The sequence below is a fragment of the Nicotiana attenuata genome, unplaced genomic scaffold (assembly GCF_001879085.1).
Source record: "Nicotiana attenuata strain UT unplaced genomic scaffold, NIATTr2, whole genome shotgun sequence".
In the NCBI taxonomy this organism is placed as follows: domain Eukaryota; kingdom Viridiplantae; phylum Streptophyta; class Magnoliopsida; order Solanales; family Solanaceae; genus Nicotiana; species Nicotiana attenuata.
The window spans coordinates 112,171-134,670 of record NW_017672473.1 but is presented as its reverse complement, the minus strand read 5'-3'; the positions used below and the strand labels follow the sequence as shown (position 1 = coordinate 134,670).

General features: G+C 37.5%; 2 protein-coding genes across 5 annotated transcripts; one reads left to right on the top strand and one right to left on the bottom strand.

The window, feature by feature from the left end:
• Window positions 1–504: 504 nt before the first annotated feature.
• LOC109213343 lies at window positions 505–8,831 on the top strand. 2 transcript variants are annotated; one of them, XM_019377136.1, is made up of 17 exons: window positions 505–612; window positions 720–810; window positions 1,498–1,672; window positions 1,756–1,861; window positions 2,128–2,210; window positions 2,936–2,962; window positions 3,086–3,252; window positions 3,384–3,494; window positions 4,464–4,544; window positions 4,660–4,724; window positions 5,528–5,584; window positions 6,095–6,166; window positions 6,268–6,516; window positions 7,174–7,289; window positions 7,977–8,072; window positions 8,199–8,350; window positions 8,432–8,831. In XM_019377136.1, exons 1-16 carry the CDS (start codon window positions 562–564, stop codon window positions 8,347–8,349), a joined length of 1,698 nt encoding a protein of 565 aa, XP_019232681.1. In that variant the 5' UTR covers window positions 505–561; the 3' UTR covers window position 8,350; window positions 8,432–8,831. The 2 variants fall into 2 exon arrangements, with proteins under 2 accessions (XP_019232681.1, XP_019232682.1); XM_019377137.1 differs by having other exon boundaries at window positions 518–620; window positions 8,199–8,831.
• Window positions 8,832–12,761: 3,930 nt separating this feature from the next.
• Window positions 12,762–14,913, bottom strand: LOC109213342. 3 transcript variants are annotated; one of them, XM_019377134.1, is made up of 4 exons: window positions 14,644–14,911; window positions 13,370–13,581; window positions 13,173–13,257; window positions 12,762–13,010 (listed from the first exon to the last, which is right to left on the bottom strand). In XM_019377134.1, exons 1-4 carry the CDS (start codon window positions 14,810–14,812, stop codon window positions 12,874–12,876), a joined length of 603 nt encoding a protein of 200 aa, XP_019232679.1. In that variant the 5' UTR covers window positions 14,813–14,911; the 3' UTR covers window positions 12,762–12,873. The 3 variants fall into 3 exon arrangements, with proteins under 3 accessions (XP_019232679.1, XP_019232678.1, XP_019232677.1); XM_019377133.1 differs by having other exon boundaries at window positions 12,762–13,257; window positions 13,370–13,548; window positions 14,644–14,913; XM_019377132.1 differs by having other exon boundaries at window positions 12,762–13,257; window positions 14,644–14,909.
• Between the last annotated feature and the right edge of the window lie 7,587 nt (window positions 14,914–22,500).

Here is a 22,500-nt window from a genome sequence, read left to right as displayed (position 1 = left end):
AGAATCATGCTAAATTTGGAGGGATCGAAGAAAAGAGTTAGAGAAGAGAGTTGGAATGAGTTTAGGGCTTGGGTCTGATAATGAATCTTACCACGGGGTTGGGTGTTAACTAAAACATTTAAACCACTTTGGATTAAAAAATAAAAGGAAAAATAAATAATTATAATGGTGCATAACACACGCATAGTTATACTAATGTTGTGTGCCAGCTGGGTTACGAAGGTGTATTTTAATTCACTAAAAATATATACAGGGGGTCATAAGACACTCGTATTTTTAAGAGGTGCAACTGGAACTTTGATGAAACCCCAATGGATTAATTATGTATTACCCCAAAATTTAACAATTAATTAATATTAACTAAGTCATTTTAAATAGTTGGAGAATGGAAGGGTGTCCCGGTACCATATTATTGGAGGTTCTTAAGTAAGATTGGGAAACATAAGGGGTGAATTATTAACTTGGAAAAATTTCAAGGTAGGCTACTAAAAAATAACCCGTTTATCAAGGCCCTTCGCATGACATTTTAGTTCCCTTCGAAGAGTGACAGAATCTTTGGCAATGGCGACTCCTGAAGAAGCTAAGCTCCAGCAGTTTCTTCAATGGCTAGAGGTCTCAAAGTTGTATCTTGGACATTTTTCTTTATTACCCTTTGCATAATTTTTTGCATAAATGGTAATGGGTTACTCTTTATTCACTAACTTGGAGTTCAAATTCAGGTGAACAGAGCAGAACTACGTGGTTGCAGAATCAAATACAGTCATTCCAGTAAAGGGTTTGGAATTTTCTCATCTAATCATACATCTGATGGTAAAAATTTGTGCTATTTCATTTTGTTTGCCTTTTCTAGCACGAGCTGTTTGTATTTTTGTAGCATCGCTGGGCTTACAGGTTATTTGGTTGGTAAGTAAATGCGAAATTGTCGATAAGAAAGAGAATTCAGGTTAATACAGAGCTCCTTTGTGTATCTTGCTTTCTATTGTCCATTTGCTTCTTTGTGAAAATTAAGTTTTTTTTTCTGTTGGGTCCTATAGGGTTGGGGGGGGGGGGGGGCTTTATTGCAACTCTGGAGAGTGAGACTCAAGATTGTCATATAAAATTGCTATTATCTTACTTGAGCATGTAAAATAGTTTGATTGCTTGAATGATTCTTGTAGCAACATTTATAGTTTAACACGATCCTCTGCTAACTGGCTAAAAAAGAGTGATCTTTTGTTTGATTTACTGTTGTTTGGATATCAATAGTCCCCATTTTTGTTTATCTTTTTCTTATGTGTATGATTGGATTGTTTTAAAGATGCATTCATGTTTACTTGTAACTTTACTTGTCAGAAATAATGAAAGGAAAATCTGAGTTGAATGTTGTATCTTGGTGCCTTTTTCGTTTGTTCTTGTAGAGCTGTTGTTCTGTGCGCAGTGAAAACTTTAATTTTAGAGGAATAAGATGGAAATTTGTCATGATCGTGCATGCTTATTTTGCTCGTCAAACTGTATCAGGGATACCTCTGGTGGTTCCATTAGATTTGGCTATAACTCCAATGAGGGTACTTCAAGATCCTCTTCTCGGACCCGAATGTAGGGCTATGTTTGAGGAAGGGGAAGTAGATGACAGACTCTTGATTACCTTATTTCTAACCGTGGAACACCTACGAGAAAACTCTTCATGGAAGCCGTAAGTATTATATTAATCAGTGTTCATTCTTGGATAGAAAATTAATGTATTTTGCGGTGTCAATAATTGCTAAAAGACAACAGGTACTTTGATATGCTTCCAACCACATTCGGAAATCCACTTTGGTTTTCCGACGATGAGGTGTTAGAGCTTAAAGGAACCACATTGTATCGGGCTACTCAGTTGCAGGTATGGTTTCTTGATATATGGCATACTATTAATTAGGCCTTTCTCTTTGGCCATATATATCTGCTACCTGCCACTATGCCAGTGTGAGCTTAATAACATAAGTTGGAGACATTTTTCCCCTCTCGGAATTGGATAGCTAATCCTCCTACCCAGTTGTCAGTCTTTGTCCTTGATAGCTAATTATTTTACTACTTTAGCATGAATTTTAACCCGTTCTTCACATTCACTATCAAGCACATGTAACATAAGGCAGGTTTCTGTTGCAGAGGAAAACGCTGCAGTCTTTATTTGATGAAAAGGTGAAAAGGTTGGCTGAGAAGCTTTTAACTCTCGATGGACGTCCAAAAAGGTGTGTGCTATATCAATCTTTTATCACTAACGGTGAATGTAGAATCCACCCCTGCCTGAATATCGTACTGCTAAATACGAATTTATGTACTGCACTCACCTTTTTACGTGGAGAATACATAGTGTATTACTGTGCTTATATTCTGTGCAAAGGATGTCGCATAATATGCTGACCACTTCTTTGCCTATGCATACAAGAGAGACTTGGTAGCCTCAGTTGTATTGTTGTCATTATTAAAACCTTTGGCTTGTTGCTTGTGCTTTTAATCATAATTTTGTTATTAATCAATGTTCCTTCAGGTGGTAAATGAAATAATACGTAGTTCCATGCCTGCATGATTGCTCTCTATGCTAAACTCACATTTACTGATGGAGTGATGGTTAGTTGAACAATTCATGCTAGAGAAAAAGCTAGAACTTGTTATCATTCTCAAAAAAAAAAAAAAAAAAAAGAAGAGAGGCTATATGTTGCACTCACCAGTGTACAGTGGAGAATGCATATTATATTAGTATACTTGGATTCAGTGCAAATGGTGTTACATAATATACTGATCACTTAGGCACTTTCACCTTTTTGAAGTTGAATGGCTCACGAGCCAGTGTGTTGGTCTTGTGGTTCTTGTGATGTATTGGACTTTGCAAGTCCATCAGTATTAGAAATCTTATTCTAATTTAAAAATTTTAAACTTATGATTGACAAGTTCTTAACTTGTTGCTTTTTGGCAGAGATGTGAGATTTGAAGACTTCCTTTGGTATGCATCTTTCTGGAAACTAGAGTCTTCGTCTTTCTAAACAATGGCCCTCATCTTCACAGTTCAATAGTATACTAATTTTTACGTAAGCTGCTATACATTTTAATCTTGTGGACATCATAGGGCAAACTCCATTTTTTGGAGTCGAGCACTAAATATCCCTTTTCCACGCTGCTATGTATTTCCGACGAATTCAGAAGTAGAAGATAGCGATATTTCTAGCAAAATCGTAAATTCTGGAACACTTACTAATGACTGCGGCAGTTTATCTAACGGAGAGTCTGCAAAAGGTGAGGTCAATGTTCATTGTCATTAGAATATGTTTCTTCCAACAATTTCCCCTCTCCAATGATGGAATCCTATTCTCTCTTGGTAGTATGAGATCTAGTTCTGTCTATAATTTAAATACCTATGATTTCAGTAGCCGAGCATGATGCACTCCAAGATAAAGTTGCTTCTGCTGCTTCCATCTCACAAGGAGAGATAGTTTGGGTGGAAGGTCTGGTCCCAGGCATTGATTTTTGCAACCATGGTAATTTAGCAGTCATTTGACACCACCTCTTCCTGGATTCACTGATAATGCTGCTCTGCAATTCTTTATTTGAACTATTTAATAATTCTGACTGATTAATGTGATTATATGGATGTGTGATGGAACCCGAGTAAGAATATGTAGAACGAGCTAAAAGATATCTTCCATCTTGCTACTTCCCTGATATCTGTAATTTTTTAGGCTGCTTTTTCGCTTGTTTCCTTTCTCCGTAGGCTTTAACTATTTCAAGTGTCTAGATACATGTATAATGCTATCTTGTATCTCCAGGACCATAAAACAACGTTATTTTAGGAATTTTCTTCAATTAGTAGAAAGTATCAGAAGATTGACTTCAATTGCAAGACTTGTGCAACTGTTGTTTACTGTGTAGATTCTGTTAGACTAGGATTCCTTGCTTTCCAAGAAATTATGATTTTGGCTTTATATCGAGACTAATGGCTTCCCTTTTCGAGACACCTTTATTATCTCCAGTAAGCTATTGTTTCCAGTAGATAGTGTCAATTTATGCTTACTACAATCAGGCGCACTCAGTCAACTTCTTGCTTGGATCTTTGTAGTTATGTATAGATTGATATGTTAGTCTTTGTATTTTTTTTTCTTGACTAAGTGTTGTAAAGAGTGGATGAGTATATATGAAGTGTCTGGAATGTGGTTATATTGGTACAACCATTTCAGCTTCATCTTGATGGGAATTTTTAGTGCATCAATTTATTTCTAGCTTTCTTGATGGTGTTCTCTGCCATCTAAAAGGTTCTTCATTTAATGTCAATTACTGGACCAGATTGGAGTGAAATGGATAGTGTGAATTTATATGCCGACACCAATTAGCTTGGGATTGGGCGTAGTTGTTGGATAACAAAAAGCTCTTGTGTTTAATTTTTTTTTTTTTTTTTTTTTTGAGATGGCTTGTGTTTATCTTTTTTCCTTTCTGCTATAATTGCTTTACAGATTTCAAAGCTGCAGCAACTTGGGAAGTTGATGGAACCGGAGCAACAACTGGAGTTCCTTTCTCCATGTACCTTCTTTCGGGTAAAATCCTTAAGAAATTTATTATAGTTTTCTCTTTTCAATCCATGCTATACACTATTTGCTATTTTTTTTTTTTTGATTAGCCAACTAACATGTGTGTTTCCTGATTAAAAAGCTGGAGAAAATCCTTCCCAGATCGAGAAAGAGATCTCAATTAGCTATGGTGACAAGGGAAATGAGGTACATTCACCTGTTATGTGAGATTTCATACACCAAATTTTGCAAATGAAAAGTTGCTTGCTGATAATGCTGGTCTTTTGCCATTGATGAATTTTCTGGTAGCTTTAGTATGGTCACCACTGTTCATCATCACCCAGTAAAGAGGATCTTGCTGAGAGAGAAAGTTACATTCATGACTACTGACTAGTGACTGAGCTACTACATTAATGAGCCCATCCGGTGATGTCTATATGGCTTTGGTGTAATATGTAGAAAAGAATGCAACTTTTTGTCTTATTTCCCTTTACTGGATCATAAAGCAGTAGAAAGCGTTTTTTGATTTTGGCTAGGCTGTTTGACAGATCTCAATCCAACTTACTTGAAGACAGAAAATAATGACTCTTTTTTAGATACATTATCTTCGTCAGAAAAGAAAAAGGTGGAGGGGTGGGGGTTACGATAGCGTTGGCTTCTTAATCTCCCAATGTTCTGAAAATGATTGACATATTAAAGCAGGATAAAGGATCTGTGATATATTTCTCTTATTTGTTTTACATGCAAGGATCTCAAAGTATGAGACACAATGGTTTTTTCTTATGGAGTTTACTTTATCTAATTTAGCTAATATCCTGCTTGATTGCTATTAGTTGCATTAAATCTAACTTATTGAAGCATAAGCTTTATGATTTTGCATTATGCTTTGAATCTTCTTAACAAAGTCAATCTGTCCTTTTCACTATTTTGAGAATTGGTTTATCTTTTTCTCCTTCCTTTATTTATTCTTCTCATGTTTCATGTTAAAATAGGTGGTTATCTTGTAACAGGAACTGCTGTACTTGTATGGATTCGTCATGAATGATAATCCTGACGACTATCTCATGGTAACCTATCTGAACGAATATGTATTTCTGAATCATCATTTGTTGCAATGCATGCTTGATCTAGTCTTCATCCATGTCATAACATGGCCCATATTAAAATGTAAAGGTCTGCGTGGACTAATTGCAGTATTCAAGGTCTTAATTAAAATTTTGGACTACACCTAATATAATGGATGTATTGCTGGCACTTTTAACAACATATCAAGCTAGGGTCTTTGTTTGGTATGGTGCGCAGTCCATGTCCAATGTCAAGCCTCACAGCTATAATTAAATGTACTTCATCAAGTCACTTTAAATGTTAAGAGGCCTTCTTTGAGTAGAACCTCATGTAACACTGAGCACTAAGAGGTCCATATGGATCAGAATCAAGTGCTGAAGGTTCTTAGTAAAGACCTTGAACTACTTCATCCACATCAGTTTCTTTTGGTTTGGAAGCTTATCTTCTTTAAGTGGTCAAATAACAGATATCAGAAAGGATTAAACACACACAATTGGAAAACAAAATTTCAGGTTCATTATCCTGTGGAAGCTATTCAAAACATTGAATTCTCAGAGTCCAAAGCTCAACTTCTTGAAGCACAGGTCAGCAGACTCTGTCTTACAAATAATTTCATGGAACTCTCAAACAAGAGTCAGGCGTGGTGTGTCTCTATGTGCAGTGATAAGCTCATATCTGTCTGCAGAAAGCTGAATTGAGATGCCTCTTACCACGAAGTTTGCTAAATCGTGGATTTTTCCCTCCATCAGACGCTTCTGGGGAAGACAAAGATAAATGCATCAGTAGTCAAGTTTGCAATTATAGTTGGAGTGGTCAACGAAAGATGCCCTCTTACTTGCATAAGCTAGTATTTCCTGCAGATTTTTTGAATGCATTGAGAACAGTAGCAATGAAAGAAAATGAACTTTATCGTGTTTCTTCCCTACTTGAGGAGGTAAGATCCATCTTCAGCAACATCTCCTGGTTCTTTTCAGTTTTTGAAATGTGAAAGAGGGGATAAAAAATCTAAGTCTCCTAATTTGTTTCTGGTATTATTCCTACTACCCAAGTTTCAGTTCTGTGACTACTTGATCACACGAAATATCATGAATCTCTTATGTTAATTAGAGTTTTCTTTTTGCTTCTACGAGAATGTAGATTCATTCGCTTTACTGTTGGGAGCTAGACTTTTAAATGTTTCCGTAATCGTGTGTAATGGATATGAACGCGGTGGATTAGCATGTTCTCCACTGAAATGCTCTTTCTGTTAATGGATCAGTGGAGAGACATGTTAAATGTGTGCAAGTTTTGCTATAAATGAATTAAAAGGTTCCATGGAATTTAAACTGATGAATTTACAAAGAAGTATTAAACTCTCCAACTTCTGCTCTCCCTTTCGAGCCATCTGGAAACCTAGAAGCTAACAGCGCCATGTCTTCTGATTAGAGTCAGAGTATAGGTGCTTCATTATTTGTATGTTTTAGTTTTTCCCATTGATTTATTTTTTTTGTCTTGTTAATCTTTCTAACCTCTTAAGCAAGAAAAGCCACTTTATTGGTACAGATCGCCAAACTTATAATTATATTATAAACTATGTTTTAATGTTTTCAAGCTTGTTGGATCTGGAGGAGAGAGGCAGCCAACTGACACAGAAGTCCAAGCAGCAATATGGGAGGCATGTGGAGATTCTGGAGCTCTGCAACTTCTTGTTGATCTGCTTAACATGAAGTAATCTTCTTCCTAGTACTATCGTCCTGCCTGTGGTAGCATAGCACCTAAGTTATTATGGAGTAGATGTTTATATTTTGATCCTGCATATGCTTATTTAGCCCCTCTCCTACCTCTCCGGCTCTGCTATCCCAAAGAAAACTGAGATCATCAGAAAAGAGTCGGCCAAAAGCTGATTATGGTTTATTGTCCTCTTATTAATTACCCTTCTTGAAAATTTTCATGAACTTCAGGAAAAGCGTTGTGATGCTCCCTGTAGCCAAAGGTGGAAATAGCTTGTATCTGTTTACACTTCCTACATTCTAGCCGGTTCAGATTTTTCATTTGGATAATAGAAAGGGATATGGATTATGGGTGGGTTGTGAGGTCGGTTGGTTAAGAACCCAGTTACAGACAGAGAAGTTAACAGTCATCTGTACAACAACGGCTTCCAACTTGCATTGAGAAATCTTTAAAGTAAAATCACAAACTTGGCATAAAAACTGTTGCTATTTTTAGGAACTTAGTCTACTCTATCATCGTCAAATTCTGTAAATTCGTCAAATTTGTGGGGAAAACAAGACTTTGTCAAGTTTGTGGGAAAATCCAGATCCTAAAAGGGTTTCTTATTTTTGTTTGTGTTACTCCTATCTTGATAGTTGACAATCTTGTATTTGTTTACTCTCTAAACTTTGTATGCTCTTAAAGGATGTTGGATCTGGAAGAGGGTTCAGGGACAGAGGAGAATGACACTGAATTACTTGAGAAAGCCTGCATCGAAGAAATTCCAGAAGATTGCAGAGAGTATGATTGCAAGCTACTCTCAGACTTGAAACTTTAAGAGAAGTTTTTATTACTAACCAACCAACATGAAAATTGCATGTATGTTAACGTTACTAAGACCACACTTTCCTGGGTTGTTTACTGCAGATCCAAGACCAATGGCGGCATCCAGAATCATTTTCTGAGCAGAAATAGGTGGTCCAGCATAATATATCGGCGGGGGCAGAAACAACTGACTCGTCTGTTCCTGAAGGAAGCAGAGCATGCATTGCAATTGGCATTGACTGAGGAAATCTAGAGTATATCTAAACCAAGTTTGTACATTCAGCAAGAGATCTATTTGAGCAAATATTTGGTAATGATCTTCTCTTGTTGATTAGGAAAAGACAAACGGAGCTTTCAGGTAGCAATTCCTGAGGAAATCTAGATGTGTCTACCCAAGTTTGAACATTTCAAGATGGCTATTTTAGCAAAGATTTTGGTTATGATCATTCCTTGTTTTTAAAGATATTGGATATGTTAAACCTTGGTAGATAGAGTTACGTGACACCGGGTAAGAGCGTGCGGTGCTCGATAGATTAGTCGAGATGTGGGCGAGTTAGGCTGGACACTATTGTTATGTATAGAAAAAAAGGATGAACATGGTACCTGCTGGTGAGAGCGAGCTGGTACTCGGTGCTCATCACAATTTCTTTTCTTCATTATTCTGATTTTGGTTTCCATATACCTTAATGCATGAGAATAAACTTATTATATAATTATTTATTGCTATTTTACTTGTACTGTTATTTTTAAAACGTTTTTGTGTTAAAGTGCTTCTTGTTATAAATAGAATTATATTTATGGTGAATGTCTATATTTAGAGAGATTCTAGGGTTCATTGCTTGGTGGCTAAGTCACCCTCTCCCTATAAATAGAGGGTTCTATTCTATTGTAACTCATCCCAAAAATTCAATAAGAATCCTTTCTCTCTCTTTCTCTGCAATATTGTTCTTCTACTTTTATTGTTTTATAACACGTTATCAGCACGAGATTCTAACCAGTTGAGTAAAGCTTTGGGATTGAGCATAATGATTGTCAATTATTCCATGAACTTCCTTCATGATTAAATTCTGGATTTAAGGTAAGTCTTTTATCGTATTTTTCTCTTTTATTCTATACTTTGATTTTAAATACAATCAAAGACAACAAAGTTTGATTATAACTCTAATGGAGTTTGTAAGAAATTATAACCACCTGAAGTGGTAAAATTTCTATGCCTCGCCATGATCAAATTCATGTATGATTGTGGGCAAAGAATTGGAAACCCGTCCCATTGAATTTGCTCCATTCTCATTCCCTTAAGAGAATGTGATAGCAGTATGTGATAAGTCTGAAAGAAGACAAAATTATTACTATGAATGTATTAATGGATATGGACGTGGCAATAGACGAAATTATAATCGTCATCATTTGTGGTAATGAGAACAATAAGGATTCTCAAAATAATCTTTCACTTTGTGAAAAATATTTGTCATCGATTTGACATGAGATTTTGTAAAGCACCTATAGATGCTTATGGTCCATTCATGATGTGAATGTGATAACATCTGATTTATGAATACATATTCATTCTTCAAAGAATATGAACGTGCTAGTGGTAGTGAATATACCGCACTCACCTCTAAAAGGAGGTTTGAGATGATATAAGAATGGCATGAATGGTCATTGGTGTCATTGGTCACGTACCTATTGTACGCCAAAATATTTTGGCATTGTGATTATTAAAAGACAATGGTAATGCAAGAAACATATCTTGCATATAATTTTGACCATAACCTTAATGGTATAACTTTCTCTTTAAAAGAGATATTCACCATATGGTGTTGATGAATATGTGGTACTACAAAATTAATTGAGAACTCTGGAAGAACCAATTATACTATTTGGAGAAACACAATTAATTACCAATAAGGTATTGTGTTGTAGTAAGTCTCAAAGAAACTTATTCAGTTTCCAAAGTATACGCGAAAGCGGTTGATTATATTGAGACTATAAATAAAGGAAAGATTTAATATCTTCTATTACTACAACTTGTAGCTGGGTAATATGTATGTGAAAAGCTACCCGCTTTATTCTCCAGTTTGTACTACACAAATAAAAGAATACCACAATAAAGTGGATGTTAATTGATATAAAAACCCATATCATAATAAACTTGGAGTTTATTGATAATTGCACACGTCATGGTGTAAATCTGAAGTTTATCAATATTGATAATTTATTCAGTTGGCATAATTGGTTTAGCCATATCATTTTAAGTATGATGTGCAAAAATAATAGAGAATTCACATGGGTAAATATTAAAGAACTAGAAAGTTCTTTACGAATTCTCTTACATTGCTTGTTCTCATTAATTAATAGACCAACTAAAATTGGGATTGAATCCCATGAATGCTGGAAATATCAAAGGTGAATATGGGCCCATTCACCTGCCATGTATACCACATAAGATGTATCTATGAGATGGTTACATGTGCAATTATTATTGACCCACAACTTGGTGTTTGCGAGGTAACTTGCTCAATAATTTAATATAGAGCATAATTTTCAGATTTTCTATTTAAGAAGTTCATCTTGATAAGTTGGTTTACATCACAGTTGGTTTAGCAAAATAATTTATTGAGTGCCTCCACTTAATAGCTAAACTATTGCTTATGAGAACAAAGTTATCTATATAAGTTTGATATACGTTATATACGAAAGTATATTATTTTCTCCCCTTACAAGTGGTTCATGGTCAGGAACCAAATAATTCCATCTTATTATTATTGATGTGCGGTGTATATTTTGATTAACACCATAAAGCACAAAGATGAGTTCTCAAAGTCGAGAAACAAGTTAGTTTTTCTAACATGAGGGGGAGACATGATAAACAGTTGAGAAAAAGTTACATGGAATGAATTATCATTTATACATCTAGATCCTCGAATAAAATAATATGAACTTGAAGTTCATAAAAGGATAATTCATATGCAATTTATTGCAAAAGCATGCCAGACGCATTTCCTGGCCCAAAGAAAGTAACTATATTCTCATTGCAAATGCTCATATTAAGTCCTAGAAGGACAAAGTCTATGGTACGCTTATAGCATACAGACAAATCGGTTTCAAATAAAACTTCTTGATAAAGAAGATGAGCAAATGATCATAATAAGGAGGCAAGTGATCTAGAAGATCACATGACATAACACTTCATAAAATCTCATGAGAGATTCAGGTACCTGAATATATGAATGAAGAGATCTCTATGTTATGTCTTTATGAAAAATAAGGAGGTTGGAACCGATATAAAATGTTTGTCGACGACATCTATGATAGCGCTAAATATATATATGAGGATCTTAAGTCTGAAGAAACAATTCAAGTAGAATTTGGTTTCATATGAAGACATGTAGTTTTGGACATGTAGTTCAAACACTTGAAAGTATAAAGTCAATGATATGTGCAATCAGTTTTCGGTATCTTATATGTCTAGCATGACATGAAAACTTGATATGCATCTAAAGTCTATTATATGGCTTATATGACTTAATTTATATGACAATCCATGAAGGATTTAAGTTGCTTGAAGCATATACAATTCTTGATCTTGAAGTACCACTTCCTCAGTACAATTTGTGCACAAATGTATCTTGCTATAATTATATGCATGATAATATGATAGCAAGAGTTTTCACCTCTATGTGAAGATATTGAATTGACGATTCCGACAAGATCATATGAAGACAATACATCTATTAGGGATGATGATTTCAAGGTGAAACAAATTCGTTCAAGTTAATATGGCTGACTTGTTTATCAAATCTCTACCAAAGATCTTTTGAAGATGGTGCACAAGATTGGAGTGCAAATGTTTAAAGATGTGAATTGACGCTCTCATCAGGGGGAGTTAATACGCGTTGTACTCTTTTTCCCTTACAAGGTTTTGTCCCACTGGGTTTTTCTTGAAAGGTTTTTAACGAGGCAACCAAAAGGCGTATTATTAGATATGCGTACTCTTTTTCCTTCTCTAGAATTTTTTTTCCCACTGGGTTTTATTTTAGTTAAGATTTTAACGAGGCACATTATCTGTTGAATAGACATTAAGGGGAGTGTTATAAATAGAATTATATTTATGGTGAATGTCTATATTTAGAGAGATTCTAGGGTTCATTGCATGGTGGCTAAGTCACCCTCTCCATATAAATAGAGGGTTCTATTCTATTGTAACTCATCCCAAAAATTCAATAAGAATCCCTTCTCTCTCTTTCTCTGCAATATTGTTCTTCTACTTTTATTGTTTTATAACACTTCTACAATTATTCGTTTTTTTGGTACTTTTAACCAATAAAAATGCTTTCTGACCTTAACATATACACTAGTACATCCAGATTTGAAATTGTTCAATACACAATATCTTGCTTTAATTGTTCGTGATCCTGATGATGAGTACTTGCATGATACATTTTTCGTAAGCATGATTGCGAACTGCTGTAAAATATAATTCAATTAAGAACAGGATTTTGATACCACAAGAATGGTTAAAACCTAACAGAACTCTATAACAAAACCAGTTGAGATAGTAGGGATCATAGGCGAATGGAGCCTATAGTCAATGGGTTCAATTGAATCAGTACTTTCGATACGGAGCATAGATATAGATATGTATGTAAGAAATTACTAGTATAATTTAAACATATATTAAATGATGTTTCGTGATTTTAAAAGTACAATGAATTTAATGCTAAGAACCTTGAAGATACAACTCAAGTTTATATCCTGAATTTATCTCTAGTAGGGATCAGTCTTCCAGCCCAGCAACATTCCTAAGTGTCCAACCAATACCATAGGCAGCAGCCCCAGCAATGGCTCCGTTGACAAGGGTGGCGGCCGCGGAACGAGGACAACTCCGACCAGCAATCTTGGCCTTGGCAATACCTAGCAGTACAAGTACAACAGCAGAGAACACAGAGGAGCCTATGAAATTGTGTGTGTCATTGTGTGTGAATGGGATGAGCACAAGGAATGCCAGAAGAGGGACACAACCACAGACAACGAAAGCAGCACATGTGATTAGCCCATTCTTCCATGGTTTCTCACCTTGCTCTTGTGGCAATGATCCTTTCTCAGTTGCCATCTTCTTGTCCACCAGTATCTCCCTATACTTTGCAAATATGTTTACCAACTTGCACCAAAGCAAATACAGATTGTTAATCGATCGATACAGCAACAATATCATAACAGCACTGAAATCCTTATCAGAAGATAACACACACTAAATAGTTACAAGAGCATACAGTATTAGCATCAGTAAGATCCATTCCAAGTGCCTGATACTGTTGAAGTAATCCCTGCTTCTGAGGAGTGTGTTGGTTAATGACATCCCACTCAGTGACTGATCTCTTCTTGGGAGCTACATCCCTTTGAGTTCTGCTGGACACATAATCCCCAAATCCCTTTGATATTCCATCAGCCACTAGATTAGCAAAACCCAACACCAAAATATCAACTGCAATAACAAGAAACATGTAGCTGCAATCATAATAAGTACACTCATTTTGCACAAGCCCTGGTTTTCAAACACGATCACAGATCAATGCACCACTAGGATAAAGCTACTATTTCATCTTAGTCAATGGGAGAAAGCTAGGACCTTTAAATCACATGTAACTCTTTGCCAAATTCTGTGTCTCTGTCTTGAACATACATTCTCATTGACACACCACATGAGTTGAGAATAAGAAGTCCTTGGATGTCCCGAAATTATCTAGAGAAATAGTAGAATCCTCCCTCCTTATCCACCAAACACAAAACAAAAAAGAAACAAAGAAAACTACAACATCTTTCACCCACTTCATTCACCACCCCCTTGACTGCCAGGGGCGGATTTAGGGGCGGAAGGGTGTTCACCCGAACCCCCTTCGCCGAAAAATTACACTGTATATGTAAGGCAAAATCTGTTTTTTATCTCTAAATATTATGTTATGAATCCCCTTGACATAGCCCAAAAGCATAGCTCAATGGTCAAGGGGTTCAAAACCTTTGCGAGGTCACTGGTTCAATTCCCACTACCTCCGCCACTGTTGACTGCCACAACATCTTTCAAAGGATGTAGTATGCCATAGATGGTTCTAAAGTTTAGTCTAATTAGTCCAAATTGAGTACCACAATGCCACAGACCAGGTTCTTAGAAAAGAGCTCATTTCTCTTTTTGATAGAGTAGTATTTGTAAATCCAAAAAGCCATAAATAAATTGACGTACATAAATATCTCAAAATTAGTACTCCCTCTGTTCCAATTTATATGAACCTGTTTGACTGGGCACGGAGTTTAATAAAAAATGAAACTTTTGGAATTGTGATCCTAAACAAGTCAAAGAGGGGCCCAGAGTATTTGTGTGGTTATAAAAGTTTCTCATTAAGCGTAGAATAGTAAGTTTAAGCTAAATTATTATTCAAATTTAGAAAGGGATCATTCATTTTGAAACTGACCACAAAGAAATGAGTTCACATAAATTGGAACAGAGGAAGTAACAATCAAGAAATGAAGAATAGGGAAGAGAAGTAGGTACCAGAAGAATGATGGGTGGCAGAGATGGAAGAGATGAGGGAGAAAGAAGTGACAATGGCGTCAGGCCCTGCATTCATAATGCTCTTCACAACCTCTCCTCCTTTCCATGGCTCTTTCGGTCTTTCTCCCAACAGTGGCGTCACTCCACCATTCTTGTTTCTTTCCGCCATTTTCTCAACTGTTTTGAACGATTGAATTCTCTGTTATTTTTCACTATTCAGAATCTAGTATCAGTATTAGTAGTACTAATATGTATTTTTAACACGTAAGGAAAAACATGACATTTAGGAACTTCTTTAGTTTTATAGACTTCAGAAATTAGTATCATTATTTCTACCTTAAAGAAATAAAATATTACTTAATTTAAATTGAAATAAAAATTATATACGTTAACTTTAGTATCTCGAATACCATTCTTTTTGGAACTTTCAAGTTGTGACACTTAACTCCCACAAGCAATGAGTGCCTTCAAAAAAGTTCCACGTGCAATATGTGTTTGCATTTGAGTTAAATACATCTATTTTTACGTAGATTTTCCAAGTGCTTTTGCGGTTGTGCATGGATCGGATCGGATCGGATTTTGGATTCTAGAAAATGCAATCCGAATACGATTTGAATTAATATCGGATCGGATAGGATTTTGAAGTTTGGATCGGATCGAATTTTCGAATTTTGGATCGGATTATTATGCCTCAAAGTTACAAACTCATATGTATGTTTTCTTTGTAAAAGAGGCAATACAGTAAGAAAAATTCATGTTTTTGTAATTATGAGAGTACTATGGTGCCAAGATAGCTAAATCCATCAATTGTAAAGGTAATAACTTGGAAGAAAATGTAAAAGAAGTACACACTATCCGAAACTAAAGTTTAATATTTATACATGCCCTAATAATTTCGGATTGGATCGGATCGGATCGTGTTAAAATTATGCCAATCCGAATCCCGAAATCCGAAATTTTAATAAACGCAATTCGAACTTCGATCCAATCTGAAATCCGAAATTGAACGAATCAGTTCGGATTTCGAATATCCGATCCAAATGAACAACCCTACCTCTCATGCTTGTTCTTTTTCTTTCCAAATCTGATAATAGTAGTGGGAAATGGAGAACGTTCAACTTCAAATAATGCTCTTCTCAAGCTCACTAATTAAAACCCGAAACACTTTATTTAAATTTTGACGTTTAACACGTCTTTATTTGGACACCTCTGTTTTAAAAGGCAGAATTGGGATGCGCTCGGGGCTCGCCCCAGGGTGGAGCACTCGCAAAATGCCCCGGGGCTTATGTGTGGGGCTTAGCTCGTGACGCTTATGCCTCGGCCGTCGGGGCTTACGCCCCGGACACGCCCAACGCCCAGCGTACTGGGCTCGCCTAATAGAACTTTGTGCAATTGAGTGTAACTAACCTTCTAAATGCACACATTTTCTTAATAAATCGTTGACTATTCAAAATTACTTTTTTCTTAATCATAAATTATTAAGTTGAGAGTATTTTATGTCATAATTAAAATAAAAAATATTACACGTTATCCACTAAGACTGCTATGATAGTAAACTTTAAATAAATTTTTTATTTAAAAAATATTTATTTATTAACTTTTGTTATGTCTTTATTATATATAATAGTCCATAATTGTTTTATAATTATTTATCTAAATTTTTTTTTCATGTTTACGTGATACAATACTTATTAATTTAATAGCTTAGTATTAGCTATTAACTATTTACAAATAATTAGTTATCATGGTATTGTATGGTGAATTATGTGTCACTTTATTAACTTGTTGAAACTTAAAAATAAATTATGCTAGAGAATCATATTTAAATTGTGAATAATGTTTTTATATAAGTTCTCTTTCAAATAGAAAGCATATAATAAAAGGAGTATTTTATTTTAAAAAAAATCAAATTATAATATCAAAATTCTTTCAAGATTCGTTACTCCTTAAGAGACAGGTATAAAATTTCGTATCGAATACATTACTTTGGTTGTTTGAGTTGTAACGACGTTGCGGCTAATTTGCATATTTTGATATATGTCATACTTTTCGTATTATTCATGGTTGAATTATAATTTATAAATATTTTAAATAAATTATTTATTATAATTTTGTGATTTTAATGTAATTTTTATAATTATTTTTTATTTTATACTATCTTAAAATTCTTGAAATTAGTAAAATTTAAAGATCCCTAGGACTTACGCCCCATGTCTCAGAGCTTACGCCTCGCCTCGTCAAAGATAAAACGCCTCGCCTCACGCCCCGCCTTTTAAACATTGTTGGACACAACACTGAATCAATGCCTTTTCGATCCTAGATCTGCTGAGTATATTTCTTTTTCATTTTCTTATTTTTGACAGCTATACCGATTAAGGAATTACACCACATCCCCTCCAAATAAGCCCTTGTACCAGTTATACTGGAGGTGGTTGTCCAAAATACTATTCACTTGCAGTGTAAAAATATACTATACAATCAAAATACATGTAACAAAATCACAAATAACATGCCATCAGAAGTTAAGACTATACTAGTGTAGAAAACGTTTACACTGCAAATGCATATATTTAGTGTCCATATATTGCTGCTCTTCTTACTACTAACTTTTGCTAAGAAACGAAACGTAAAGACACTAGTACTTTTGGTTATTGTATACGGTCAAGATCGTATGCCTTCGATCTATATGCTCGAGAGGTCGTCTAAAGTCCGAGTTCAGACAAGGTGAGTTCGAGCTCGAGGGACCAGACCCGAGTTCGAAGACAGAGCACGATACATACCGAGGTCGAGTATGCTCGACCCCGGAATAGTACCGTTATGGATTGTAACAGAATGGGCTAGATTCCTGCCACGTCCCCAAGATTGTAGCGCAAATCGTGGAATATGATTGTACGATTCCGTACTAGGCAGTTAGACAGCTGTACCAAGAATATTCCGTACTGTAAATAAAAATATACCTTATTTAGGGTTCCCCTATTATATAAAGGGGACCCCAATCATTTGTAACATCATCTCATCATTGGCAAGAATATACTATCTTACTTTTCTCTCTTACTGTTCAACAAAATTGTCCTTTTCTCTCTTACTGTTCATCAAAATTGTCCTTTAGCTCTACTGCTCTTACTTTACTTTTCTTAGTTAATTGTTCTTATTGCTCTGAACCTACCTCGAGGTCACGAAGCTCGAGGTCACCGCTGCTGAGTAACTATGGTTTGATTCACTTGTTTCTTTCATTTCTACTTCACATTTCTTGATTATTAATTGGTATTGAATCTAAACACATATCTTTAAAACCACAAATCAAATTTAGTTGTTACTCGTATTTTCAAAATAAACAGTTATTTTAAAATCTCGACCCTTTAAAATAAAAAGTAGAAATTAGGGGAGAAAAGTCACCGACTATATAAGTTAGGACAGTAATATTTCAAGAACAGGATTTTGTTGTCACAAGAATGGTTTAAAACTAGGAAATCACCACGTGTTCTCACTTTTTGTGACCCTTAGCTTGCTTTAACAGCAAAACCATTTTTGCAACATAATAGTGAGTGATCACTCTTCCAAGCCAGCAACATCCCTAAGAGTCCAACCAATACCATATGCAGCAGCTCCAGCAATGAGTCCATTGAAAAGGGTAATGGCTGCAGAAAGAGCATAATTCTGACCAGCAATCTTGGCCTTAGCTATCCCCAGCAGTGCAAGGGCAAAATCACGATGAATGCCAGAAGTGGAGCACAACCAAACACAAGCACCCTGTAACTGATCAAACAGGTCATCAATACGGGACAAAGGATAACGGTTTTTCACTGTAACCTTGTTCAACTGGCGATAATCAATACATATATGCATAGAACCATCCTTCTTCTTCACAAATAAGACAGGAGCACCCCAAGGCGATACACTGGGCCAAATGAAACCCTTATCAAGTAATTCCCGCAACTGTTCCTTCAACTCCTTCAACTCAGGAGGAGCCATACGGTACGGAGGAATAGAAATGGGCTGAGTGACCGGCAGCAGATCAATGCCAAAATCAATATCTCTATTGGGCGGCATGCCCGGAAGGTCAGCTGGAAACACATCAGAAAAATCTCGTACTACTGGGACTGAATCAACTGAAGGGGTATCAATACTGACATCTCTCACATAAGCTAGATATGCGTCACACCCCTTCTCAACCATACGCTGAGCCTTAAGGAAAGAGATAACTCTACTGGGAGTGTGATCTAAAGCACCCCTCCACTCAACACGCAGTACACCTGGCATAGCCAACGTCACGGTTTTGGCGTGACAATCAAGAATAGCATAATGGGGCGAAAACCAGTCCATGCCCAAGATAATATCAAAATCAACCATGCTGAGTAACAATAAATTGGCTCTGGTCTCAAAACCACTAAGAGCAACCAAACACGACCGATAAACGCGGTCCACAACAAGAGAATCTCCCACAGGAGTAGAAACATTTAACAAGGGAACTCAAAGAATCCCGAGATACACCCAAATGCGGAGCAAGATAAGAAGACACATAAGAATAAGTGGAGCCTGGATCGAATAGAACCGATGCATCTCTGTGACAGACCAAGATAGTACCTGTGATTACAGAATCGGAGGCGACAGCCTCATACGGGCAGGAAGAGCATAGTATCTGGCCTGGCCTCCCCCTCGAGGGCGATCTCTACCTCCCCGACCTCCACCTCTAGCTGGCTGGGCAGGTGACGTAGCAACTGGTGATGTGATCATAGCCTGAGAACTCTGCGGGGCATGCTGTGGCTGAGAAGTCTGTGGAGGTGCACCCCTCCTAAGTCTGGGGCAATCCCTCACCATATGGCGTGTGTCACCACACTCAAAACAAGCTCTGGGAGGACGTGGCGGCTGTGACTGGCTCGGGCCAGGTCTGCTGGACTGACCACTGGAAGCACCCCGTGCAGGAGGCGCACTAGATACTGGAGGTGTATAATAAGGCTCCTGAGGCCTAGGTGGAGCTGGAATACCACTGGCTGCTGGAAGAGCTGAATGAACGGGGCGACTCATATAACCCCTACCATGACGACTTGCAGCCGGGGCACGGGCACCAGAATGATGGCCCGACTCTCAAGACCTCTTGGCCTCCCTCTCCTCTCTATCCCTAGCATGCATACCCTCAATCCTCCTAGCAATGCTCACCACCTACTAATAAGAAATATCCATCTCTAACTCACGAGCCATGCTAGACCTGATGCTGGGAATAAGCCCCTCAATAAATCGGCGAACCTTCTCGCGAGCCGTAGAGACCAAAGCTAGTGCATGTCTAGCCAAGTCGGTGTAACGGACAGCATACTTCGAGACAGTCATAGCACCCTGGCGCAAATTCTCAAACTCTACGCGCCAAGCATCCCTGAGACTCTGGGGGACATACTACCTCGTGAACATATCTGAAAACTGAGCCCAAGTCAGGGAAGCTGCCTCATCCGGACTGTCTAACTCATAAGCACTCCACCACTGATAGGCGGCTCCTCGAAGCTGGAAGTTAGTGAAGGAAACCCCGCTCGATCCTGATATGCCCATAGTACGGAGGATACGGTAGCACTCCTCAAGAAATCCAAGGGCATCATCTCAGGCTAGCCCGCTAAATGTAGGAGGCTGATACTTCTTGAACCTCTCAAGCCTCTTCTGCTCCTCCTCTGAAACTACTGCGCTCTCCTCGGGCTGAGCTGGGACTACTGGCTGGTACTGCGGGTGGCACCTCGGTGGCAGCTCGCGCGGGTGCTCTGGCTGCACAACGAGTGCGTCCTCGGCCTCTATCCCGGCCCCGGCCCTGGCCTCTGATGGCTCCAGTAGGGGGCGCGGGTGCCTGATCATCTCGAGTAGCACGTGTCCTCACCTGAGAGAATAGAAGACAGAAGTTTAGAATTGTGATATCAAAATCTCGCACGACAAGGAAATCAAACAAAGTGTAACTTTCTTAATAGTTACATAGCCTCTCGTAGATAAGTACAGACGTCTCCGTACTGATCCACGAGACTCTAATAAACCGGCTTGTGATTCATGACTCCTACCTAGAGCTCTGATACCAATTTGTCACGATTAGGTAAGTCTAACAATGCAGAAAATAACAACATATGAGGAAGAAATAAATGAAAAATCGAAATAGTAAAATAAAATAGTGTTTGAAATACCGCTCGGCATACACAATATCAATTCTCAAACTAATAACATAACCCAAAATCCGGAATCTCATGATCACAAGCCTTTGAATGTCTACAAATATCTAACTCCAGAATATCTAACAAAGAAAGGAAATACAGAAGGGCTAGTACTTAAGGGAAGAGTAGAAAGGGACTCTTCGGTCTGCGGACGCGGCAGATATACCTTGGAGTCTCTACAAACGCCTCGCCTCAAGCGTGATAAGTCTGAGTCGCAGTACCTGGATCTGCACATGAAAAACATGCGCAGAAAGGGCATGAGTACACCACAGTGGTACTCAGTAAGTGCCAAGCCCAACCTCGGTCGGGTAGTGACGAGGGAGGTCAGGGCCCTACTGAGGTTAAAGGAAATACAAAATATAATAACAGTGTAGAATGAGACAGTATACTTAAGTGCAACAGTAAAAGGTAACACAGGATAGAAGAACAACAGTAACTTTAACAGAAACCAAGTAATCGCGAAAAAACAAATACAGCTCAACGCAGGGGTAACAACCGGGGAATCTCCCAGGATACCGTCCTGTAGTCCCCAAATATAAATATCCAGTGGATCTCCCGGGTGCAGTCCCGTAGTCCAACTCATAAATGCGCCGGGATCTACCGGAATACCACATCTGTAGTCCCAAATATAAATACTCAATACTGGGGGAATCTACCGGGTGCAATCCCGTAGTTCCAATGTAAAAGTGCAGGGGGATCTCCCGGAATACAAATCCGTAGTCCCAAAGTAAACATACAGGGGGAACTCCAGGGATACCGTCCCGTAATCCCAGGGTAAATACACAACAGCAACAAGAAGAATACTCAATTCAATCAATTTTCACACCAAGGTAAAGCAGGTATTTCTAACCTAGCATGCTGCACATAATTCAAATAGGGCAGTAGAACAAATAATCAGTTACATCAATTAGACATGCTTCCCTAAGCTAACAACAGGCTTAACTTGCAAGTAGTATAACACGAAAGGAAAACAAAATTTTTAAGTACTTAATGGAAACCGGATTTTTCAACAATTAGCACAAATACGCACTTCTCACCTTACGTACAAGGCATTTCAAACATCAATAATACCAAATCCTAAGGGGGGTTTCCCCCACACAAGGTTAGACAAGCCACTTACCTCAAACCGGCTCCAAATCAACCCGAAACCACGTTCTTGCCACGAGTATTCGACTCCAAATGGCCCAAATCTATTCAATTCAATTGCAAAATGTAAATAATACTTCAAGTAACTGTATCTACAAATAAATTCTTAGTTAATACGCGAAATTAGGTAAAATGACCTAAACACCCCTCGGGCCCACGTCTCGGAATCGGGTAAAATTTATATCTTCAGAATCCACTTACTCTCACGAGTTCGTGTATACCAAAATTATCCAAATCCAAGGTCAAATTCCCCATCAAAATTCGAATTCTAGGTCTAAGAACTTTCTTCCAATTTTTTCCCAATTTCCACCTCCGATCCGAAATTATATGACAAAACTAGCAATAGATTAATGGAATACAACTAGAAAGGGATAAAGAATTGTTACCCAATGATTTCCTCTTCAACTTCCTCCCAAAATCGCCCTCTCCCGAGCTCCAATTTGATTTTTCCAAGTTTTGAAACTAAACCCTCGAAATCCCTATTTTTTGTCCAGCAATTCTGCTTCTGCGGTCAAGGGACCGCACCTGCGGTCCC